Source organism: Ochotona princeps, chromosome 15, assembly GCF_030435755.1.
Source record: "Ochotona princeps isolate mOchPri1 chromosome 15, mOchPri1.hap1, whole genome shotgun sequence".
In the NCBI taxonomy this organism is placed as follows: domain Eukaryota; kingdom Metazoa; phylum Chordata; class Mammalia; order Lagomorpha; family Ochotonidae; genus Ochotona; species Ochotona princeps.
Genome location: NC_080846.1, coordinates 23,176,051 through 23,200,137, shown reverse-complemented (window position 1 = coordinate 23,200,137; position 24,087 = coordinate 23,176,051). Strand labels below are relative to the sequence as shown.

Here is a 24,087-nt window from a genome sequence, read left to right as displayed (position 1 = left end):
CCTTGAGTGCAGATATTGTAGGTGGTTAATTTTGTCAAAGCTGCCACCATAAAGGAAATAAAAGTTCCCATGGGTATATTGGTGATTCAGAGAGGCCAAGGAAAAAGAACTGCTACTACTGCTCTCTGCCTAGGCCCTTTTCCCCTGCTTTGCAGTGGCCCTTACAGCCCTGTGATTTAGTACTTAGCTTTCAATGTGACATCTTAAAAGTGCTGTATGTAGGAATTTTACTCCCCTTTTAAGAAATAAATTTCACTCTTACACTGTGGTGTTGCTTGTTCCATGGCCCCTGAACTACTTCTCTGTCCACAGTAGTTCATTTAAATGTAATGCCTACATTTGATTTTGCTTTATTTTGTTTTGTGTTTGCCTATCTTGATCCCTTAGATTTTGATTTTATACTACCCAAGCAAGACTTGAAGAAGGTGCAATAATAGCAACAACAAAAACATGTGGAAAAGATGTTTTGTATTTTCATCTATTTAAAATATCTTTGGTTTATAGCTGCCTAAATGTCATTTTTAATACCAGTAGAACAGTATGAGTTGGAACTTCCCAGTGCGAAAAACCTTGTTTCTGTGTGTATATCAAGATGATACATGATAGCCATGAACATCTCAGTGCTTACCTCTTACAGTAGATGATATATTGTTTGTCTTTTATCAGCAGGCTCCTTCTAATAAGGTTAGGTCCTGATTGCTTTTAGCAGTATGATATTCATTCAGTGATAATTCTTAGGAAACATACCCTGGTGCTTACGTTAGTAGAAACTTATCAGTGTTTCATTACACAGGTGTATTCATGAGGTGTCTGAGTGTTTAATTTTTATATTCATTAGACTTCTTCAGTATAGAAAATTGGTTTAGAATTGGCTGTATATGATGATACACATGCAGTTGACTATTGGGAAATCCGTAAATGGCGGCATACTAATTAATCATGTTTTATTTTTTTCTCTCCTTTGCGTGGTTGGGTTTAAAATAGGAATTTTTATGATTCAAAACTCATAACTTAATAAACTCTTCTAAGTCTAACCACTTTATACTATATACACAAATGAAAAGCACCTTTTTCTCAGAATTCTAATATTCTTATGTTTATATAAGAAACTATACATTTGTATCCATACTTTTCCTTTTAAAAAAGATAGCATTAAATGTACACTATTCTAAATTGTTCTTCCCCTCTCCACAAAATTTCTCATATTGTAACAACACATGGATCATCACTATTTATACCTATATGATATTTTTAGATCAGTATATCATATTTCATTTATGCAATCTCTCATTTTTGAATATTTTTGTTGTGTCCAGTCTACATTTATAAACTGAGCTATTTCTACAATCCTGCTATTATGAAATTGCTATAATGAAAATGCTTCCATAAATATTGATACATGTGAGATAAATCATTGTAGTGGAGTTCTGGGTCAAAGGGTATATGCATTTTAATATTAATACTACCAGGTTACCCTCTATAAAGTGTTTACTGTTTCATATTCCCACCTACAATATATGAGAATTTGTCTTCTCAACCTCAGAAGAATGTGAATTAATGAAATTGCAGGCTTATCCTAATCTAGAAGTTAAAGAGTCGTATTTCATTTTATAAGTGATGTCAAACATGTTTCTTGTAGGAGATATTCATATTTTCTGTAAGTTTCTATAACTTTCACAAGTCATTTTGGTATGGTATGTTAACATGTAGAGTCTGTCAACAGTAATTCCACTTTCGGGCAAATCTTGGTGATGATCCCTAATACAAATCTTACTTTCTGGGGCTTGTCCAATTCTTAGGACATGTCTGTGCTTTATAGGAAAGTGGACTTTCCAGATACTTGCTGAACTTGTACTTTCTTTATAGAATTATTCTAATTAATATTGAAAGAAATAAAGAATGTGATGAAGCATTCGTATTGCTAAAATAATTTATATGGTTATGTGAGTTCCCTGATATCATTAGCGTCGATTAAACATCATTTGTATATAAAATAATTAAGAACTAAATCATATTAGATGGATAATGTCATCAAAAAGATGACTAGGACCACCACTGCAGTAATTTACAAGCATCTGTCTTTGTGGAGAGAGCTGTTGGACCTGAGATGGAGTCTGAGTAAGTGAGGCTGTTGTCTCTCAGTCACATTCTGAAGGTGAGGTTTTCAAACTGAAGAGACATTTAGATGCACTTGCACCTTTCACATCCCCAACCGCAGCAGTTCACGCTTACACACACACACACACACACACACACACACACACACGCTTTCCTACTTCCTGCTTGCTGAATTATTTCCTTTTAAGGAAATGAGTTTGGTATCCTTTCTCCTGTGATTTTCCTCTTCACTACAGATTGAATTTTCAGAACCTTTGGGACTTATTCTTGTAAATAGACCAATTATCTATTTTTGTCTGTTGTCTGCCTAGTATGTGTACGTCAGGACCTTGGCCATGAGCAAGATTGTTCTTTTTCTGAGCTAGGCCATGCAGATTGTGGATCCTACGCAGCTGTTTACTTTACCCCTAGGAACAGGGAAGCAGTGGGCTCCGAGAGCTGTAGACAGCACCAGCACTCGGCTCTGTGTGGTTGGTTGGTTTTCAAGTTCTGAATCAGAAGAGGTTCTGCCCTTCGCCTTATGTATCTTTGGTCTCAGTCAACTTTCTATAGTATCCGTTATCTTCTCCCCAGGATGCTTGTTTTACAGTTGGAATGAGAACACTAAGCAAATTCAATCAGATGCTCTAGGTCCATTTTGGGTACTGGCAAGGCCACTTGGCTGTGTCTCACTTAGAAAGAACCTCCAGCTTAGACTCTTGCCATATTTGCATATGTATGTCACCGAGATTCAGAGTTATAAGGAATAGATAGATGGTCATAATCTTACACTATGTATCCCTACAGTAAATTCCAGAGTCTCCAATAACCTAGGAATAAATTGTTTATCTGGAGGAGGGGAGAATGCAAAGGAGAGAGAAACTCTATCGAGTTCATTCCTCGTTTGCTAGGACCAGACCAAAACTGGGAGCTGAGAATCAAATTTAGGTTTTTTCCCCATGTAGGGTGAAAGGAAACAAGCCCTTAAGCCATCACACTGCACCCCAGGATCCCCACATATGCAAGAAACTGGGGTCAGGGGCTGGAGCAGGTTATCAAACTCATGCACCATGGGAGTCTTAAGTAGTGTCAAAGCCCTCTTAACAATCAACTTTTTTATGTATCCTAAAACATAAAGTACTCTTTGGGGGAGTTAGTATACTCATTTAAAGGTAGATATTTTACTTATTCTATAATTTTGGTAACCTATTTCAACTTTTCTATAAAAGAAGAAAAAGTCTAGGGGTCAGCACTGTGGCATGTCAGTTAGGCCTCCACCCGCACTGTTGGCATCCCATATGGGTACTGGTTTGAATTCCTGATGTTCCAGTTCAAACCGGCTCCTTACTAATGTACCTAGGAAAGCAATGGAAAATGGCCCAAGTCCTTGGGCCCCTGTACTTAAGACAGATAACTGGAAGAGGTTCCATGCTCCTGCCTTCTAATAAGCCCACCTTTTTTGGCTGTTTGGGCAGTGAGCCAGCATATGGAAGATCCCACTCCCTATCTCTCCTCCTCTCTCTGTAAATGCCAATCAAATGTGTATAATAAAGAGAAGGACCAGGGAACACCAATGAAGGCTAAGAAGGTGTGGTCAGTGAGGTAGATGGGAAGCCAGGAGCAGATACTGCAGGCCATCAAAGCAGAGGTGAAACTCTGAGTTCTGTAACACTACCCAAATGAGAATGAAGAGATCAGAGGATATTCTGCAGTAACATTAATAATTATGTGTCTTTGTACAGGATTTCTAAACATTCTCAACAAAAGTGTTACCTATATGCATTTAAAGTGTGTAATATTTATAGCCTTAAACCTCAAGATGTAGACATTTTATTTTATGCTTGCAAACAACAAACCTAAATCCAGTGAAAAGTAATCGTACCCTCATAGTAATTCAAAGAAAGAGAACAAGTTGCTGTGCCATGGGCATCTTTCTACCAAGTTCTCTAACTCTTGCAGCAGGTTCTGTAGCTGGGAGGTGATTTATAATACCCAGGAGTACCTGCCTTTGCCATATTTCATTTTTTAAAATAAAATTTCATTGGAAGAAAGAAATTAGAATTTTTTTCATAGTTTTTGCTACACTGGGTATCATGCCTAGTTGCTAAATAACATCTTACACTTTGTGTTTGTTTAGCATATAAAGCAAGGTATTTGTTGCCAGCAAAGTATGAAAACATCACAGATACTTCATTCTTCAATTGTTTTTTGTTCCACTTAATTACTATTCTGAAATGAATTATAATACATCGGAAACTTTCTTTGTGCATCCAATAGTGGGTTTATATGCAAAGCGACATCTTTGAAAGTAGTTCCTGGAATAAATACAAGCTAATTTGTTGAATTAGTGATACTTATGCATTGAGAATCAGGTGAGCGAATCTCCCCTGTTCTAACTCAAAACTCACCAGAAGCATTATTTCTAGGGTCACCAGGGCCCTATTAAAGTGACAGTTTAATAAATGATATCCTACTAAATGAAAGAACATTGGCCTACTTGATGTGTCTGGTTTAAAGGACTAAGTTATACCTTTGGGAGAATTTACCATATTTTAAAGATGTGTTTTATAATTATTAGGTTTTTTAAGTATTTGGAAATTGTTTATGTTTTCAAAGAAACATTTATAGCCCACTTAAATCCATGTCTAGTTAATTCAAATCTTTAGGGTACAACATTGAGGTTACATTTGGGTTCTAACTTTTCTGCTTAATGAAATATGTAAACATGAAAATTCTAGGCTTTTAAAGATCTCTGTATAAATTTTCTCTTCTATCAAATACTTCAATGCCTGTTTATTAAATGCCCAGGGGATTCCTGAAATCATACCAGGGATGGAGATGCCAGTATTTGTTGAGGCTGTGCTTTATTCCAAGGTATTTACATCCTTTATCCCAATTCTCATACTGTGGGAAAATATACTATCCCCATTTGAGAGATTAAAAAATGAGTCTTATGGAATTTATATGACTTGCAAAGTAAATGGAGACACCAAGTTTCAGTTTGTGAATGCAAAGCTTTTGTACCTTCCACCAAATTATGCCCTCTGTATAAAACAGGCAACTAGCTTGAGATAAGCAGAAAACATTAGACAATGTGTGAGTATGATGTGATATGTACTTATATTCTAGTGGTATAAACCTTAAGAAGAAAAGTTGTAGAAAAAAAAAATTACCTGGTCCCACTTATTTTCAGTTTATATTTGCGGATGGCAGAAAAAGAAATAAATGTGATAAATGTATGCTTTCTTTACATTTATAAATTTATAATGGGCATCAATGATTAATCAAAATGAGAAGAGATTTAGTGTATGTGTATTTCACCATTAAGCTTGATAGATACTGTTTACAGAACAGCTGGTCCACAAGTGATTCTGAGGACCCATTGATCTAGATGCCAGCCTTATATCACACTTCATCTCAGTTATGCAGAATTTCCAAGACAAGAGGAAGATTTAGGGTCATCCCCCCCCAAAAAAAAGAAAGAAAAAGAAATGGGAAAAGATGTTAAATAATGCAGGTTGCTTGAGGCTTTGTGGTGTTTCTACACCAAATTTAACATGTTTGTTTTCAGTTGAGTTTGTAAATATTTAACAAAACTGGGCAAAGCCTTCTATCTAATTTCACAGTTTTCTGACCTAATATAAATTTAACTAAATCCATGAAAGGTGGAAAAGAAAGTTTTTCCTGAAATCCTTTTCTAGAGGGAAGGTACTGGCAGGAGTATCACCTGTGATATTTACATAATTCAGTTTTATGGTATATATTTACATAGAGATGATGGTTTTCAGATAATGCACACATACCTTTATTTCAAACACATTCCTAATTGTCAAAGAAGAAAATGCCTGAGCTTTGTTTTACACTCACTAGCCCTTATGTGATGCTTACTCTGTCATAATAAGTATGAAATTTTTTGTCAAGCTGAAACAATACTGGAGCCAGTAAAGGATGCAGTTATACATGGGAGGAATATGCAGGCAGGTCTCACTTATAACGGGTCTCTGGATTGTTCAGTACATTTGCACGCATATGCATAATGCCTCTAAGCTACTTCTTATGCAGTGAACATGTGGCTAGTACACACTGAACACTATTTGTGTCCACCTGGAGGTGTCTGCTGAGCTGTGCCTAAGTTTTACTTTGGACTACTGAAACAACACAGATCTCACATAGCTACTGTTCTGTTATCCAACTGGGGGTTTGCTTGTCTGTTTCCTGTTTGAGGATTCTCTATGCTGAATTACTGTTTTCCTGAAAGTATCTCTTGATATCGTGTGGCAGTACTAAATGCTACAGTAAAAAGCCTATGAATTATATACATTTAAAGATAGAAGACCATAGATTTTCTGAAACCTTGAAGTTCCTGGAAGGTTATGGAAGAATCATCTTGGTTCTTGGCATTGACTCAGATCTTGGTCTGTCTTTTCAACTTTCATCAGATATCATTGAGAGGAAGTTGATGGGCTACAGTTTGTACCACTGTATGTTGCCCTGTGGAATGGGAAAAGAGGAATATGTTGAGGTTGAAGGGGTCCTTTTGAATCTCCCAATCTTGTGTGTGTTTTATTAATAGTGCTTATAATGGTCCTGTATATAGATAATTACCTGAGAATTATCTGTGTGTGTATTCCTATTTGATTTCCTCATTTGCATCAATATATAGTTGATCTACAAAGTTATACAATGTTAACATTGATACTTTAAGTCTGTTCTAGTTCAGAGTTAAAGGTTTAGGAGTTTCTTTCTTAGGCTTTTATTTTCTGATTTTTAAAATGCTTTAAGGTGAATTACATGGCAGATGAGACGAGTCAGAGAACGCTTCAGTTACCATAAATGAGCTTCCTCTACGGTATTATTGCTAATAGAATTCAGTATAGTTTAACATGATTATTTTAATGATTGAAATGTCCCAAAGCCAACTCAACTTTCAGTAATGAAACTAACAAACAGTGAAGGAAGGAAGGTTTCTTCTATTTTAGATGTTTGTAAATGCCAGTAACTTGCAAATTGGAAAATTGAAAGAGTCCTACTGAGCATAATACTACAAAATCAGTTTAAAATTAAACATGCACATTTTGTGGGCTTAAACTGCATTTTCTTTGGTTATCCTAATTAACCATAAAAGCTGAGTCTTTTCTTTTTGAAAAGATTTTATTATTATTGGAAAGCCGGATATACAGAGAGGAGGAGAGACAGGAAGATCTTCCATCCGATGTTTCACTCCCCAAGTTAGCCGCAACGGACCGGTGTGCGCCAATCCGATGCTGGGACCAGGAATCTCTTCCGGGTCCCCCACGCGGGTGCAGTGTCCCAAAGCTTTGGGCCGTCCTTGACTGCTTTCCCAGGCCACAAGCAGGGAGCTGGATGGGAAGTGGAGCTGCCAGGATTAGAACAGGCGCCCATATGGGATCCCGGGGCTTTCAAGGCGAGGACTTTAGCCGCTAGGCCACGCCGCTGGGCCCAAGCTGAGTCTTTTTTTCACGTGAGATTTATGGTACTGAAATTGATGAGGTAGGTATAACCCAAGGAAAATTAAACAGTCAAGTGCTTCGCAAGAAAATTGTATGTCTGAATAATTTGTCTCAGAAGCAAATCAAGATAATTTAGTATTTTTTGAGTTCTTAAATCTAGGTACCATGGTTCTAATTTTTATTTTTCCACTGACAAATCAAGTCAAAATAGACCATTTAATATCAATGAACTTCTCTCACTGGAAAAATGAATAAATGTTGAATAAATGGTAGTTGATAGCTTTAAACAATTGGCCAAGTATGTTTATTTTTATTAAGACAGAAAATGAGATCCAGATTAGGACAGCATGGAGCTTGATCTATAAAGGTCAGAATCAAGTTTCCTCTTCTTTCCACAAAAGTTGTGCGTTGATCGCTATTGAGGCACTTTCACATCAGAAGAATGGTCTTTGGTGTGTCGGGCAGACTAGAGTTAGAATCCTGTCTGAATCCTTGTCAGCTGTTCAATCTTAAGACATATTTTAAGTTCCCCAGGACTCAGTGTTTTCAGTAGTAAAAACAAAAGGGGGGGAGAATAATCTATGAGTATAAGATTAAATCCTTACTCAAAATAATTCAGGTTATAAAGTTAGATGGTGAGTGGTATCAAAAACAAAAAACACTTTGACAAGGATTTTCACAGTTCATAGAAAATGGATATCATAAAAGAGACAATGCACCAGATTAACATATCTTACTTGAATATTTTCATGAACAGTTTGAAGGACCCTTGCATCTGTTGCTTTGGGATCCTTACAGGTATTATTTGTCTGTCACTCAGCTTATTCATCCACCACGTAAAAGGCTAGGACCTCTTGAACCATGGTGGTTCAAACCCACTATCTATGGTGCTACATTTTTATGCAATTTCATCCAATGCTCAAAGCAATCGTATGAGCTTGGTGCCTTTTCCATTTATAGTTGAAGAAGCTGAAGTTCAAGGAGAGGTGAGTGGTTTGCCCAAGGTCACATAACTAGTAAGTTATAAATCAGAATGAGCTGTGACAGCTGCATTATAGTGAAATTTTAGTGAGTTTAAAATGGTTTGAGTATTTTCCATTTAAAGCTCTGGTCTAACACTCCTGTAATACTTTGTATAATCACTGCCTCTCTTTCTATAACTAGAGAGTATCCAGAGTATGGATTTAAATAACAAAAAGCACACAGATTTCCTGGTTACTGACAGCCAAGATAAATCCTGCTTTAATCATGCTTAAAAACACATGTCATCTCTTTGATAAGTGATCATCTGCTACTGCTTGCCCTAACAATGAATTAACAAAGCAAAATATGTGGTAACTCCAGCATGTGTATTAAATATGTTATTCCAAAGGCATCCAACTGTGATTTCTTGACTTTTCTTCCATACTATGCAAGAAGGTGTTGTTTCTAGAACCAAAATATAGAGACACTGGTCCACACTTCAAAATTGAGTTTATAACTCAGAATTTGTAAAAACTGAAATCTATAAGCAAGTGAGTTCAGAGCTATGACTTGAAATGATTCACAGCCAGAGAAGATGACAAACTTGGAAAGAATTGCTGCTAAAGGTTGATCACACTGGTTTCAAAAAATCATCAAATTCCTAAATCTAGCAAGGAGTCCATTCTTGCGTGCCCATGGACTGTGCTGCACAAACCATGCCTGACGCAGAGTGTGCCCTGCTCTGGATCTTAGCACACAGAAAGCCTGTGAGAGTCAGCGGGACAGGCAAGAGAGACTCATCCGTCTCCCTGACAGCCTCACAAGTTGCACCACCATTCTCCTCACTGTGTTGCTAGATATGTCCTGGTCTAAGATTTATTGCCATACCTCCTCCACCCCCCTCTGGCCACATGAACTCTAAAGAGAGATTTGAAATATTGTAAGCAGCAAGCTGGGAACATTGTTATTTAGAATACTAAAAAGAAGAATAGGGACGGTCCCAGTATTTATACATTTTGAGATGATAAACCAGTTGCAGGAAGCAGTTCATAAATGCTCTGTCAGTAGAAAATGGTTGACACAAAGCAAGAGCTGGATAAATTCAACCAGATTTCATCTCCTAAAGTGCTTGCAGGTTCTTGGCTAGAAGGCATCCTTTCAAGTGATTAGTGTATATGCAGGGAAGAATCTTGAATCTTATAAGTTAAACCAGGAATTCATGTCCAGAAAGTGAGGCTATAAAATTTGTGTGTGATGATATTTTTTCTATAGTGAAATTTCTGGAGAGCTTCAGTTGCAGCCTGAGTTTCTGTATCTGTGATATTTTTCAAGAATGTTCATTAAGGACTGCTATGTATTGATGTGCATTCCACACAGAGAATTCTAGGGGAAGTTTAATCAATAGTATACCATAGTTATTAAAAGCTAAGCTTAAATAAACATAGCTGGAAAAGCGAAGACTATGAAGATGCAAGTTAAAGTCTCATTTCTGAACAGGTTAAATTTAGGCTACTGTATACTCCTATTTCAAGTAGAGTAATTGTAACTGCCCAATTACTTATTGTTAGTATTGGTAATGCATATTACAAGCATCGTACAAGGCAGGTGGTGTATCCACACTGTTCTAGGTTTTAATGTAAAAGAAGCAACATTTCAAATTCACAATGAATCTGCTATCTAGGAGAAATGATGGCAAGTTTTTCATTAAAACCTGCACTCCATTTGTAAAGTGAAGTTATTTTGTAATTTTAAATTTTATTGAATAATTGTGAGCACAAGTAAGATTATATGCACAAAGAGCTTATGTTAATGCTGGTGTAGAGTGAGTGACATGTAAATATTACTTATAATTATTTATAGAGTTAGTATTGTTGATATCCAAAAGTCCTTGGTTGAATGAAGTATGCTTGAGTACTTATGTAAATAAGCACTAAGAAGTAAAGAACTGTTAGAATCCATTTGTATCATTTTGACAGAGGAAGCCAAGGGTATGAATGTGTAATGAAAGATTGTATGCATCAAGTAATACATGATCACAACCCTATTTTCATTTTTCTTCATGCAACTTACTACCTTTTTTAAAAGATTTATTTTTTACATTTTTATTGCAAAATAAAATATACAGAAATGAGAAGAGACAGAGAGGAAGGTCTTCCATCTGATGATTCACTCCCCAAGTGACCGCAACGGCCGGTGCTAATGCCAATCTAAAGCCAGGAGCTTTCTCCTGTTTTCCCACATGGGTGCAGGGTCCCAATGCATTGGGCCGTCCTCGACTGCTTTCCCAGGCCACAACCAGGGAGCTGGATGGGAAATGGGCCCACCGGGATTAGAATCAGCACCCATGTGGCATCTCCATGTGAGCTAGGCGAGGACTTAGCCACTAGGCCATGCCGCCGGGCCCAACTTATTCCTTTTACATACAACCAATATCTTTAATCCAAAATTTGCTTTTTCTTTTGTTTACTTTTTACTCTGATAAAATCTGATATAGAATCACCAAGTTCTATCTCTTGTTTGATTTTCCTAAAAATGAAAATAGATGCCTGGAAAAACAACTTTGGGATTTTTTTTTTTTTTTTTGTCTTTTTGGCATATTAGAATGCCATTTGGAGTCCTGCTTCTAAGACCACTGCAAACGTAAGACATGAAAAGGGAGGTGAGGGTCTTGGGGTGGATTTGGGTATGTATGGACCATCATGGTTAGTCCTGGTAACCAACAGGTCAGTGATGGAGGAATGATGTGAGTTCTTAACTGCAAATGTGACTCTCACGATTTCAAATGTGTCGTACACATTTCCTCTTTTGTTTTAAGTCTACAATGTTAAAGACTGATTTTCTTGTAAAATGAGTCTAAACAGTGATTGCATAACTTTTTCAAAAAATGTTTTCACTTTCATCCAGAATTTGCAAGCAGTTATAAATATCTGACCATACTGTTTATATAATCTGCCTGCAGTTTGTGAATACTGGTTAACAAATGAACAAATACAAAAAAGAAAAATCAAAAAATTACACCAAGCCACTAAAGCAGGCTTTAAAGCTGCATTAAGTTATAACATTTGGTGTCAGTGGTTGTCAGAGCATCAGCTGAGAGCTCTGAAAGCTACTTTCTCAGTCGTTAAACCTAGACGGGAGGCTCCAGCCCACAGGTGTACGTGGATCCTTGTGTTTCCTAGTGGCATCAGTGATCATTCACACACTGCACAAGATTTAAAGCTCCTCAAATGGAGTCATCCTGAAAGTTTCATGTATCCTCTTATTTTTCATCCTTCTTGACTCATTCTAGCAATTGTCACACGGGAGATTTCTAAATACAGAAGTCTATGTAGTAATTTCATGTAAAACAACTCTTGGAAAACCCTGATTTAACAGAAAGCTGTATCTTTTGAAGTAGGTTTTACTAATGTAAATGAAAACAGACTTCCTGGACAGGGACAAAAAAATGTGATTTTAAGTAATAAAGAAATATAATGATGTAAATTATACAATTTGAAGCCTTGAATAATAATATTGTAGCTTTCTTATTTGAGAGGAGAGAGTGGGAGCTGTTTGAGAGGAGTAATAGACTGCCAGAGATCTTCCATCCACTGATTCACTTCCCAAATGCCCAAAGGTCAGAGCCTGGAGCTCAACTTAGGTCTCACATATGGATGACGAGGAACCGACTTTGAGACATGACCCTACTGCCTTCTGGGGTGTGCCTTAGCAGGAAGCTGGATTAGAAGCAGACCTGAGACACAAACCCCAGCAGTCTGGTATGGAATGGAGGTGTCTCAAGCAGTGTCCTAAACACTACACTAAGCACCTACTCAGTGTTATTCTTACACCAAGGATTATTGAATCCATGCATATTTCATAGTGTGAGAAACTGTGTCAGCCATCATATTCTACAGATAAACCACAGATTTAAAGATATAACTTTCTCTTCACGCAGAAAATGTGGATGCTGTGCTTAGTTTAAGATATAAAATTTTAAGTCAGGATCTAATGTGGCAATGAATCAATGTCAAGCCCTCAAGAAATGGTGATTCTTTGGCGATGAGGCCGGTCTCTGACTGATTTGCCTCTGTCCTTGCTGGGAACAAGAAGCAGCAGAATCATCATTTGTGAGTCAGACACATTAGCAATAGCAATGCCAGGGGCAGAAAATAAGCAATTTCATGCTCATTAATTTCAGAGTGGATTTACAAATTAACCTGGGTAGAAATAGGACTCTTCTAAAGGCCTTCAGGCAACACCAAGCAGCAGTTACCACAGCCACTTCCACAAGGTTGACCAGATGCTGTGGGCCACTGTGCTCCTTTTTTCCTATGTGTAGATCAGATGTCAGGGTCTGAAGTGGAGACCTTTCTGCTTCAAAGAGAATTTTGTAGATGGAAGAGACTTTACAGTTGCTGAGGAGAGCATTAGAAGAAGTTGTAATATGGAAAATGCTTTTCCATAGCCCTGTCACGCAGGATACACACTGCTCATACTCATGAGCCCTTTACTGCTTGTGGTAGTGACTCAACATCATTTCTTCTCTTCATTATAAGTAGAAAGTAAATTGGCTAATTATAATCTATCAATTGCTCCGGTTAATCTCAGCTTGAGTATGTACGATTACACCTTAATTTAGCTAGTTTAGGTGTGTGGAAATGTTTTTTTTAATGTAATCCACTGAAAAACCATACAATGCAGCAGTTCCCTTTTGAAAATTGTGTTTATTTCTTTATTTGTTTGAGAGCATAAGCAAGAGAGAGAGAGAGAGGAGAGGGAAGTATCTTCCATCTGCTGGGGGCAGGCCCTGGTGAAGCCGGGAACCTGTAGCTCTGTCCGAGTCTCCCACATGTGTGGTAGGACCTAAGCACTTGGCCCATCCTGCTGCATCTCAGGATTTGCATTAACTGGAAGCTGGGATCAAAAGCAGACCTGGAATGTAAATCCAGAAATTATGATATGGGAGGCAGGCATCCCAACTGGCAGCTTATCTGCTGTACTGAAATGTCTGTCCCAGGTGCATTTTCCTTAGAGGAAATAATTCCTTGATAGTTTGCTATTAGAGTTGTTTGAGTTGGAGATTCTGTTGGTGTTACTGAAATGCCTGGCATATGTCAGTCTCTAATCCAGATGAGCCATTAAGAGAGGTGTATTGTCACTACCTGTGCATATGTTGTTATCAATTGGAACAGGGCTTTGCAAACATGAATGTGCATATAAATCACCTGAAGAATTTATTGACAGCAGACTAATTTCCTAGGTCGAGCGGGGGCCCAAGGTTTTATATTCCTACAAGTTCCCAGAGGATGTTTATGCTGCCCATCATACACTATATTTTGAGAAGCCAGTAGTTATAGAAACGAGCAGTAATGTAGAAGATACTATTTTAAGATAAACCTCCATGTGTGGGCACATTGGTATGGCACAGCACACTAATCCTCTGCCTGCTGCATTGGCATTCCATATGAGCTTCAGTTCTAATCCCAGCTGCTCCATTTCTGACCCAGCTCCATGCTTATGACCTGAGAAAGCAGCGGAGGGTGGCCCAAGTCCTTGGGCTCCTATACATTCAGGAGATTAGGAAGAAGCTCCTAGATTGTTTCTTCAAATGGGCTCTCCTCTATCTATTGTGGTGCTTTAGAGTGAACCAACAAAAGGAAGACATTTCCCCTCCTTCTCTGTAAATTCTGCCTTTCAAATGAAAATAAATCTTTTGACAAAAAAATATAGACCTACAATAGTGTGATATGTACATTGACGTTCTTTTTAGCTGTTATAGGTAATCCTTAAAATGCTATGTGACTTCCTAGCATTGTTAAGAAACCACAAAGCATTTCTTTTAAAATGAAGTTATGCTCTATTTGGATGATGGTTTTTCAATGTTCAAAAGCAAAAGACCTGGTCCCTTTAAGAATATGAAGTGCATCTGTATCTGAATTTATAAAACTGTAAGAAAACCTGCAGAGTCAAATATAAGCATTAATGCCATACAGATGTAAAACAATAACAAAATACTTGGCATAGGAAAATTTCTTTCTTAATAGGAAGAAGACTGTACTGGAGCAGCATTCTGCCTCTGCCTGCCACCATTTAGCTCAGATGATTCCTGTGTCTTTCCGACTTAAACTTCGCTGTGTGAACCACTACTTAGGGTAAGAAAGATGAAATAAATTCATCTTCAATGATCATTTACAAGCAGCTATCCAGTTGATACTTTTAGCATGCCAAAGCAATAGAGCTAAACCCTATGTAGGACCGCAAGCCTCTGTCACAAAATCAAACCAGAGGGCTGAGTTTCTGCTTGGCTCTAGAAAAATGGGACTGTTTTAATCATAAAGGAAGAATGAGTTTGAATTGATGGGGGTCAGGTGTTTGGTCATTTCTTTGGATTTGCATTTCTTTAAATATGTGGGGTACTGTCGTTATAGTTTTACATCATTTTAATAAAAGGAGAAAGACATAATTAATCTTTTGTCAAAACCTTTTAGCTGGGCTGGGTAGGATGTTCCCAGGACATGAGGAATAAGACATAATGGCCCCACCAAAGAATTTTAGCTGAAAGCTTAGAATGGCTGATTTTTTTCATGATTTTTCTTGGTTTTGGCATAGTGTTTTAAATCCCCACATCCTAGTTTGGACTACCTATATCAACTCCTGCTTCAAATCCCAGTTGCAGTTTCCAGCTAATGAAGGTCCTAGAATCAGTACTGATCAATCGAGTAGTTGGATTCTGGACACTCAGTTGAGGAACCTGGAGTGAGTTTCCAGCTCCTGAGCCTCAGCCTGACCCTGACTCAGCCTCTGTAGGCATTTGAGGAGTGAATCAGGGAGGGCGGGGTTGGGGGGGTCTCACTTTCTCTGTCTCTTCTTTTTCTCACAAATAATTTTGTAAATGAACTGAGATAACTTACATTTCATATAATTTCTTTTGGTAAAGATTTATTTATTTTTACAGAAAGACCGGTACGCAAAGAGAAGGAGATACAGAAAGATCTTTTGTCCACTGGCTCACTCCCCAAGTGCCCACAATGGCTAGAGCTGAGCTGATCTGAAACCAGAAGCCCCTTCCGGGTATCCCACCCAGGCACAGGGTCCCAAGGTTTTGGGCCTTTCTCCACCACTTTCCCAGGCCACAAGCATGGAGCTAGTAGGGAAATGGAGCAGCCAAGACACAAACTGGCACCCGTATGGGATCCCGGTGTGTGCAAGGCGAGGACTTCAGCCACTAGGCTACCGTGCAGGGCCCTTTTGTACCATTTCTGAGTGCTCTTTGATTGTAATCAAATATGTGGAGCATGGGTGAAATTTTATTTGTGGAAACACAGAAAGATTTATCTATGAAGATTTGTTACATTGCTTCTCTATAGGCATTGATTGGCCTGTATGGTGTGTGCATTGACTAACTTGTATGCTGCAGCAAAAATGGACCAAATGACCTGTGAAATCTTTGTGTATCCAAGAATCAATAAGATAAACAGGAATGAGTTTGGAGATAAGAATATAAGAAATTAAGTATACGTTCAGTTTAACTGTGTGTCACTCCATGAATTTATATTTCTGGGCTCCAGTCTCAACTATAAAATTGAATAATCTTAATTGTCTTTGATAAGCATGACAGGCTAGACTATATCTACAAATCCCCACTAAGGGACATGAGAAGACCACAGTAGAAGCTTCAAGAACTCTTCACAACACTGTATCGAAAGATTAAAAATGGACTTTGTATATATTTTTCCCTTTAAGATCCTGCAAGGGGGCTATTGATCACTGATTCATGCAATATCTTGGCTTCATTTCTATTTTTAAAGTTTGAAACAAGAGTTAGAGTAACTCATATCAAGGGAGTTAATGTCCATAGTACTGGATACCTTTTATATGTTTTAAATAAAGAGTCTTAGAAAAAGTTTCCTAAAAGCCAAAGGCTAAACAGTGCCTTGTCAGTCTGTTGCTGTAATCACCTTAACTCCCATGATAAATGTTGCCAAGCTCCTGTTTCATTGCCATTATAAATTTTTGCTTTCACTCTGATTTGCTTTGGCAGGTTATTCTTAGATAATATTAAACTTCAGTCTTTTCTTTAACCAAGAATTTTTGCCTTCTCAGCAAGGACACTCACTGGCAGTGAGGTTAGTGATGGGGAATATTGCGATGTAGATGCTGGCCAGGTAGCCATCTATAATTCAGTTTCAACCTTTTAAGAATGTGCAGCACCAGACTGCATAGGCTCTAAATCAAGGAAACTGCTTTCAAATATAAATGAGGAAACCTTTTTACCAGGGCTAACTATTCCTGTAATACAGACTAGGAAAATATCTGAAGAATTGGACCCTTAAATGAAGCTTAAGTACAAATAATCCCAGTGTCTCCTGGGCGAATTTTTATTGTCCTTTAAGAAAACCCAACACAGGGCACAGTGCATGCAGCAGCCTAGTGGCTAAAGTCCTCACTTTGCATGTGCCAGGATCCAATATGGGCATGGGTTCTTTTCCCTGCTGCCCCACTTCCCATCAGGCTCCCTGTTGTGGCCTGGAAAAGCAGTTGAGGATGGCCCATATTCTTAGGACCCTGCGTCTATCCAGGTGGGAAACCTGGAATAAGTTTTTGATTCCTGACTTCAGATCAACTCAGCTCCAGCCCTTGTGGCCATTTGTTGGAGTGAACCAGCAGATAGAAGATCTTGCTCTTTGTTATCTTCTTCTCTGTGTATCTGCCTTTCCAATAAAAATAAAATCTTAAAAAAAAAAAAACCAACACTAGTTTCAACACAAGACTATAATTGGATGGACTCTTAACAAATGGAAAACTGTAGAAAACTTATAGATTCCCAAGATGTTACCCCCACACCTGGTTGTTGCTATCTGTATCACCTGACTCAGTTCTCTGTACTTATAAATATACAGTTTAATGTTTGGGATAATGAAAGAAATCTCTTTGAAGAAATAATACAAATAAGCTTAGTTTTCAACATATTGAAAGTATTTTTCATAGGATAGACATGATGTGCTTTTCCTGATTCTTAGATTAACTCTGAGAAATATCAAGCAGTGACGTGTGAATGAATGGACAGTGGAGACTTTTTGCAGGGTATGCCTGTGTTCTGTTTCATGGTTTTAGATTATATTTGAAATTGTGTATGCATGAAGGCAGAGTAAGCTACTCAAAAACAAGGTTGATGTTGATTGTGTTAGTAAATGAAAGTTGATGGTTATTCTTTGTGGTTGGAAGAATTTAAAGAATTGTGTGACAAAAGAACTGTAAAGGTGATGGCGTTATTTCCGTTTAAAGTTAGTTTTGGTTTACAGCAAATACTGCTGAATACTGAAGTCAAAGTAGACATGAGACAGCTGAATAGTAATCTATAGCCATTTTAAGGTGTATAGCACTCGGTTGTATAGAAACTAATAATTGAAATGTCAATGTAGAAATCACAGAATGTGGTAAAGAACTTGCATTCTTTTTTTTTTTCTTTTTTCTCTTTTAACATATCGGTTACTCAATACCATGTCAACCAATTCCATAACATTATAAATTGTTACTGATGTAATGTCGGGGCTTTTAACTGATCGGGATGATACTCTGCCAGCTCTACCTTCAGACCAGAGATGGTCTCCCCAAGAAATTGTTGAACTTATCTGGACAATAAGATGCTGGACTTTATGCTTGGTAGATGCTTGCAATGAAAGAATCTCAACTGAAATAGAATTGTGGTAATGCAACAAGGTGGAGGAATCCACCATGGAGAGGTTGGGGGAGGGGGGAGGGAATCCCAGTGCCTATAAAACTGTGTCACATAATGCTATGTAATCAACAATAAAAAAAAAGAAGGAATCAAAAATCCTTTCAACAAGAAGTGTATCCTAGAGAAGAAATTGGTTTCTCCATTTTGAAACACAAGCAGCTTGGTTGGGAGAATTAATGTGCTCAAATGATAAAGCCTTGTTGCTGAATTGAATGCTTGTTATCTTTAATAGTTTGCCAGGCACAATGTGGATGTTTAATGATTTCCTGTTAAAACAACATCACACACCCTTTTATATAGCATGAAGTGATATTTGAGTCATCAACTTGTTTCGGTATGCTGATAACTGTTTTACATTATGTTCACTCAGGTCATAAACATCTTATTCTTGACCTAAGGTTCTTACTCATATATCTGTTTTAATTCAGGCAAACACCCCCTATCCAAACTTGGAAGAAGTATTGCTTTGTAATTTAACCCTAATTTTAGAATCTCACATTACTACTCTTGTATTCCACATCAAATTAAATCCTTTTCCAAGTTTAAAAAAAAATCACCTAGGATTTGATGGGCCGTCACCTCTGTGACCTGGGCACCAAGTGTCATCGGTCGTTCAGCTTCTCCCCTAGGACTCACCGCTACGCCCAGCTTCATACCTTCTGTCATTTCAGTTGCTCCTTTTGTGGTTCTGTGAGTTATTTTTACCTCTTTGTGCAAGAGTTCAAATCAATTCATGGCAGTATCCATCATTTGCCAAGCTGTCATTCCTTTCTTATTCTCAGTCTCGCCTTCCGGTCTTATTTCTGAACATCGTTACTCCTCTGCTTAGCATTGGAGGGCACTTTTGGAAGAGGCTACTAACTCTGTTGTCTTTATTCCACAATACTAATACTCTGTCATCTGCTTATGTGAAATACTAATTTGTTTTTATTCCCTTTGTTCCTCCACCTGATTGTTCTTAATACCAAGTAAACCATTTTATTCTGTCATTGGCCTTCTATTACAAATGTTCATTGATATTCATTTATCAAAGAATGTAGGTGACAAGAAAATACTTATTTGCCTACTTCTTAGCCATTTGATAAATGTCTTCACATGCATGCCAGCTTCTGATCCCAACAACCCTAAGGGGTAGCATTTTATTCCTTTCACAGAGGACATCAAGCTGATGTTCAAAGCATTTTGAAAGACTTGTCCATAGCTAACTCAAGGTTAGGACTCAGATCTCCCAACTCTTTCTACTGCACCATATCACCTCTTTCTGGCAGAAGGATTGCAACCCACTGAAGATCTTCACTGCACTGGAAACTGGATGAAAATTAACCAAACCCTTCATTGTACCTTTGCAGATGAGAGTCCCTACACTAAATCCGCCAGCCAGACAAAGCCGCCTGATGGAGCGTTGGCTGTGAGGAGACAGAGCATCCCAGGTTAGACCAGACCATTGGATTTTTCGGCTGTTTTACTTTTGAATCCTATTATTTGGTGATCTGAACTAATTCCCACTTGGTAATAAAATTCATGTTATTTCCTACAACGTGGACTGCATTTTACACCAGTTGTTTGAACAATAATCACAAAAGCTAAACTTGAGAAAATCTTGCCAGCATATGTGAATTCATCTCAGAATCCATCATTGTAAAATCTTTTGTAATAAGACTTGAGTCTATATCAGCTCTTATCCATGTACTTGCTCTCACTTCTGTTTTCAGAGGGTGACTTTCACAGCAGCCTCTATTTCTTTGCTTAGACGTAGTTGGCAAAACAGAAGAGTTCAAAATTGCAGTAGCAGATCATGCATGCTGAATAAAACTTACACATTTCTTCCCATCTCTTTGAACTTGGTTTGCTTTCAATAAACTACTCTTATAAATTTCTGAGACTTCTGCTTCCTTAGAAAATCTGAATTGAATCCTTAATATAATAAATGGTATCCATGCTTCTTCAGCAAAACATTTTGAAGAAATACTTTAAAATGCCTATGCCCTAAAACTTCAATGTTTGCAAGCTTTGATCTTAAGAATGACACAAAAGCATGTAGCTTCTCAAATTAAAGGGAATGAAAATTCAAAGCTTTATCTGAGCCAGGTAATTCATGGGAAAGTCCTTTATAGAAGCAATTATGCATTAAAATGGATTAAATGTGTTAATACGTTCTTAGAAAAATAGTGTGTTTATACATTTTAAACAGGCAATCTATGCAGATAAAGCATGACTATAGGATTTTACAATACAGTACTTTTTTATCAATTCTGGAGAAATAGAATAGTGTTTCTGACATTGAGTTGAATGATTTGGCAAATCTTTCAGTGCGCATGAGAATTTTCCATTTGAATAAAGAGCAAGATGAGTTCATTTTTTGAGCAACCCTTTTGAACAGCACTTTTCATGATTATTTATTTGTATAAGAATTATGTGTGGTTATTTTTATTCTTATCCTGAAGTTTTAGATTATGAAAAATACATGGCTTACAGATGATATATGAATATGTTATACATCTTTATTTTTGTGCCTTGAAGGTGCTAAATTCACTTAAACCCTGTAGTTAGAGGGCTTCATTCAGTGTGAGAGCCTCTTTTTCCATCCCCTAAAAGGTCATTCTTAGTGCCAGGCACATTCAGAAAAAACACTTGCTGTCAACTATGGATTATATTCTCTGCTTTCTCCTTGCCAACATTAAGAAAGTTCCCAAAGATTAAAGTTGAAGTGTGTCAGTTGTCTGCCAACTTTTCTTGGCTTCTCTGTAGCAGCTGATGCTCAATATTCTTTGTTGAAAAGAGGCAAAATAATGCCCTCCAGCTTTGCTGCTTTCTGTGATTTTAGACCTACACACTATTATCAATATTTTCTTTTCGTGGGTTCTGCAATGTCACATCCTAAATGGCAGCATATCTTTGAGGGTTAGACTCTTTGTGAAAGGCATTAAATAGTATTTTTATGTAACTTGTTAGGGTCACAGAATCAGTTCATCCTAATTCTTAGTTTGTGATATACAAGTGATTCCTCACAGAATTTTTCTGTTTGTGTGTCAAATTTAAACCACTGGACTCATGGACTCACGAACAGTTTTGTAGATTGCATACATTGTTTCTCTAGAATTCAACCAGCAACAAACCATTTGGATTTTTTTTTGTTTTGTTTTCATCTTTTATAAGGTCTGGAAGGTTCAGAGATCTTCAAAGGCTTCTAAGTTATTTAGAATAGTCCAAGAAAACAGGGTACACCAGCCAGAAGGTTCAAAAGACCATGCTACTATAATAAGGATAAAATTAGTGAGCTTCTTGGAAACAGCTTCCCAAAATGTCAGTAACTCTTTGAGGTTCTGATGTTTCCTCTTGCTTCAATGTACTCAATTCTTTTTTAACAAAAAAGAAGGAAGTGTTTCCCCCAGACCTTAGGACAGGACATACTTACACAAATCTAATTCACCACTGAGCAGCTTTGACAGGTCAGCTGCCATGTCCACCTTCGTCCCAATGAAGTTCACAAGCAGTCAGCCGATGCACAGAGAAGGACATGGAAAGGCATGCTCTCCCCAGTTATTTACTGGGAGTTTCAGCTGAGAAATCCTGCAGTTGTCTCCTGGTGGACTTGCTCAACTCAGTAGAACACATAGAATTTTAAGAGCTAATTGTGATTTTATAGCCTTGGTCTCTTTCTCCTGTGCCCATGTCCCAATCTTACCTCCATCAAGATATTAGCTCTGCACTGGTAGTAAGGAAAGATGCAATCACGGAAAAGCACACCACAGAAAAGAAAGCTTGTAGACAGCTCTATTCCTTTAGCACCCCTTGATCTTTTTTTTAATTAATTAATTTTTTTAAGAAATTTATTCATTAATTACATTGTGTTGTAATTACATAGAATCTGGGATTCTCCCCCCCACCCTCCCCCCATGGTGGGTTCCTCCACCTTGTTGTATAACCATAGTTCAAGTTAGCACCCCTTGATCTTACATTTAAAATTGTATTTATTTGAGAAATAGGAAGAGAGAAAGAGACAGAGGAGCTAGTGTCCACAGATTCACTCCACAAATGCCACAACAGCCAAGCCTGGGTCAAGCTGAGGCCAGGAGCCCAGAGCCCTTTCCAGGTCTCCTAGCTGCTTCAGCAGTCAACCCTGCTTCCCAGGATCTGCAGTGGTGGGAAGCCAGAAACAGGAACAGAACTGGAACTCAAACCAAGACATTCTGATCTGAAATATGGGCATCCTAGAATCAGAATCCTAACCAAAATGCTGAATTTCCACCCTCCCAGTCCCTGACCTTCTCAGACAGATCCAGCCCCTGGACCATTAAGCACACTACTTCCTGTGGGGAGTGAGCCAGCACAAGGACACTCATCCACATCTCCCCATAGCTCTACTCAAAAGGATCCAACAGTAGTGACTGAAATTGAACATTTGTGTGAATACTTTTATTGATGAATTAGTTAGGACTGTAGGGGAGGAATAGAGGAATGAAAAACTTCTCTATTTAAATCTTATAAATGATTCTATAAATGTAGATCTGGTGTTGTTTAAACTTTATACATAGGTGAGATTCTTACCATGAGCTCCAAAAACATTTTTGTAGCCTGACAAGCAGTAGTTTTTAACAAGTTTATCCATTAGGAGTATTGAATGTAGCAGAAGCATGATTTGTTTTTCATTCATTTCTAAATTCAGTACCACTGTTTAAATTTGAAATTACTACAGTGATTATTTTATAATCATAAGTCAAATATGTGTCTTTCATTAATGCCAGATCTACCTTTAAATCCTTTCATCCCCACTCCTTTTCTCTTCCAAAAAAAGGAAAAAAGGAAATGGATTAAACATATCTTAGGAACAAAATGCATTTGGTTTGGATGAAGGGGAAATGCATTATTAATGTTATTTGGGAGCCTGTCATTTTAATCATGTCTATCATGGCATAAAATGTAAAATTAAAAAAGACATGTAGACTTTCATATGCTCCTGTAAATTTTTTTCCTGTAAATTTTTTAATGATGAAGATAGTAGAAAAATAACAGAAATTTCCCTAATTCTTCATGTGATTAAAATATTAAGGATCTCTGTGTTCAATTTTACTCCTGCCCAGTTTTAAACATAAGATGAAATCTAAGTGAAAAGATATTTTGAACTAATAGATCCTGCCACATATTTATACCCATTTAGAAAAATCTGTTGACCTCGGTCTCCTTTGTTTGGCGGTTTACCTAGTGGAATGTAGTTTGTCCCCTTGAAGTGTTTGTTCAAATTATTAGAGGAAATCTGGCTTGACAGATTTAATGGTAATATGTGACTTTGCCCTCTTACAGATGAGGCATTTAATCATAACTGTCTAATGTTTGTGAAGAGGACAGAATAGAACATTAAGCCTCAAAGCTGGGAGTCAATATTATTAACTCCTTGACTTATCTTTCTTTCCATACTGGATATCTTTCTTTGCTTATGTTAGTCTTGACCAAAAATTCTGACTAGGCGAAAAATGTAGGACAATGTGTAAAACTCATAGCTATTGAATTTCCAAACTTTGGTGTATTCAGGAAAATTATATCAAATCTGTATCCAGAATAAAGTCATGCAGTTTTCTTGTAGAATTTTCTTCCTTCCAGATCATCAATGTGATCATCATGTGCTGATGTTAGTAGCAAAACATATATATATATATTTAGCTAAGAGTTTGAAAATATCCAGTAGCCCAAAGTATGGGAGTCAATCTACTTAAAGTACATTCAGGATTGATCAGCCTGTACTGGAAAATCAGTCTGAAAATTAATAGTGTACCCTTGACAGCCATGAAGAGGCTGGTGACCTTGAATTAAGGGGAAAGGGCAGAAAATTTGAAGGTC

General features: G+C 37.5%; 1 protein-coding gene across 10 annotated transcripts in view; it reads left to right on the top strand.

Moving 5' to 3' along the window:
* GRIP1 (glutamate receptor interacting protein 1) overlaps positions 1–24,087 on the top strand; it is a 606,928-nt gene that overhangs the window by 416,666 nt on the left and 166,175 nt on the right. For 8 of the 10 annotated variants that reach the window (XM_036492323.2, XM_058673303.1, XM_058673302.1 and 5 more), the window contains one exon: positions 19,602–19,682. The exons of the other annotated variants lie outside the window; for them this stretch is intronic. In XM_036492323.2, coding sequence (XP_036348216.2) covers positions 19,602–19,682 — 81 coding nt within the window. The remainder of the gene's footprint in view (positions 1–19,601; positions 19,683–24,087) is intronic. 10 annotated transcript variants of the gene reach the window in all.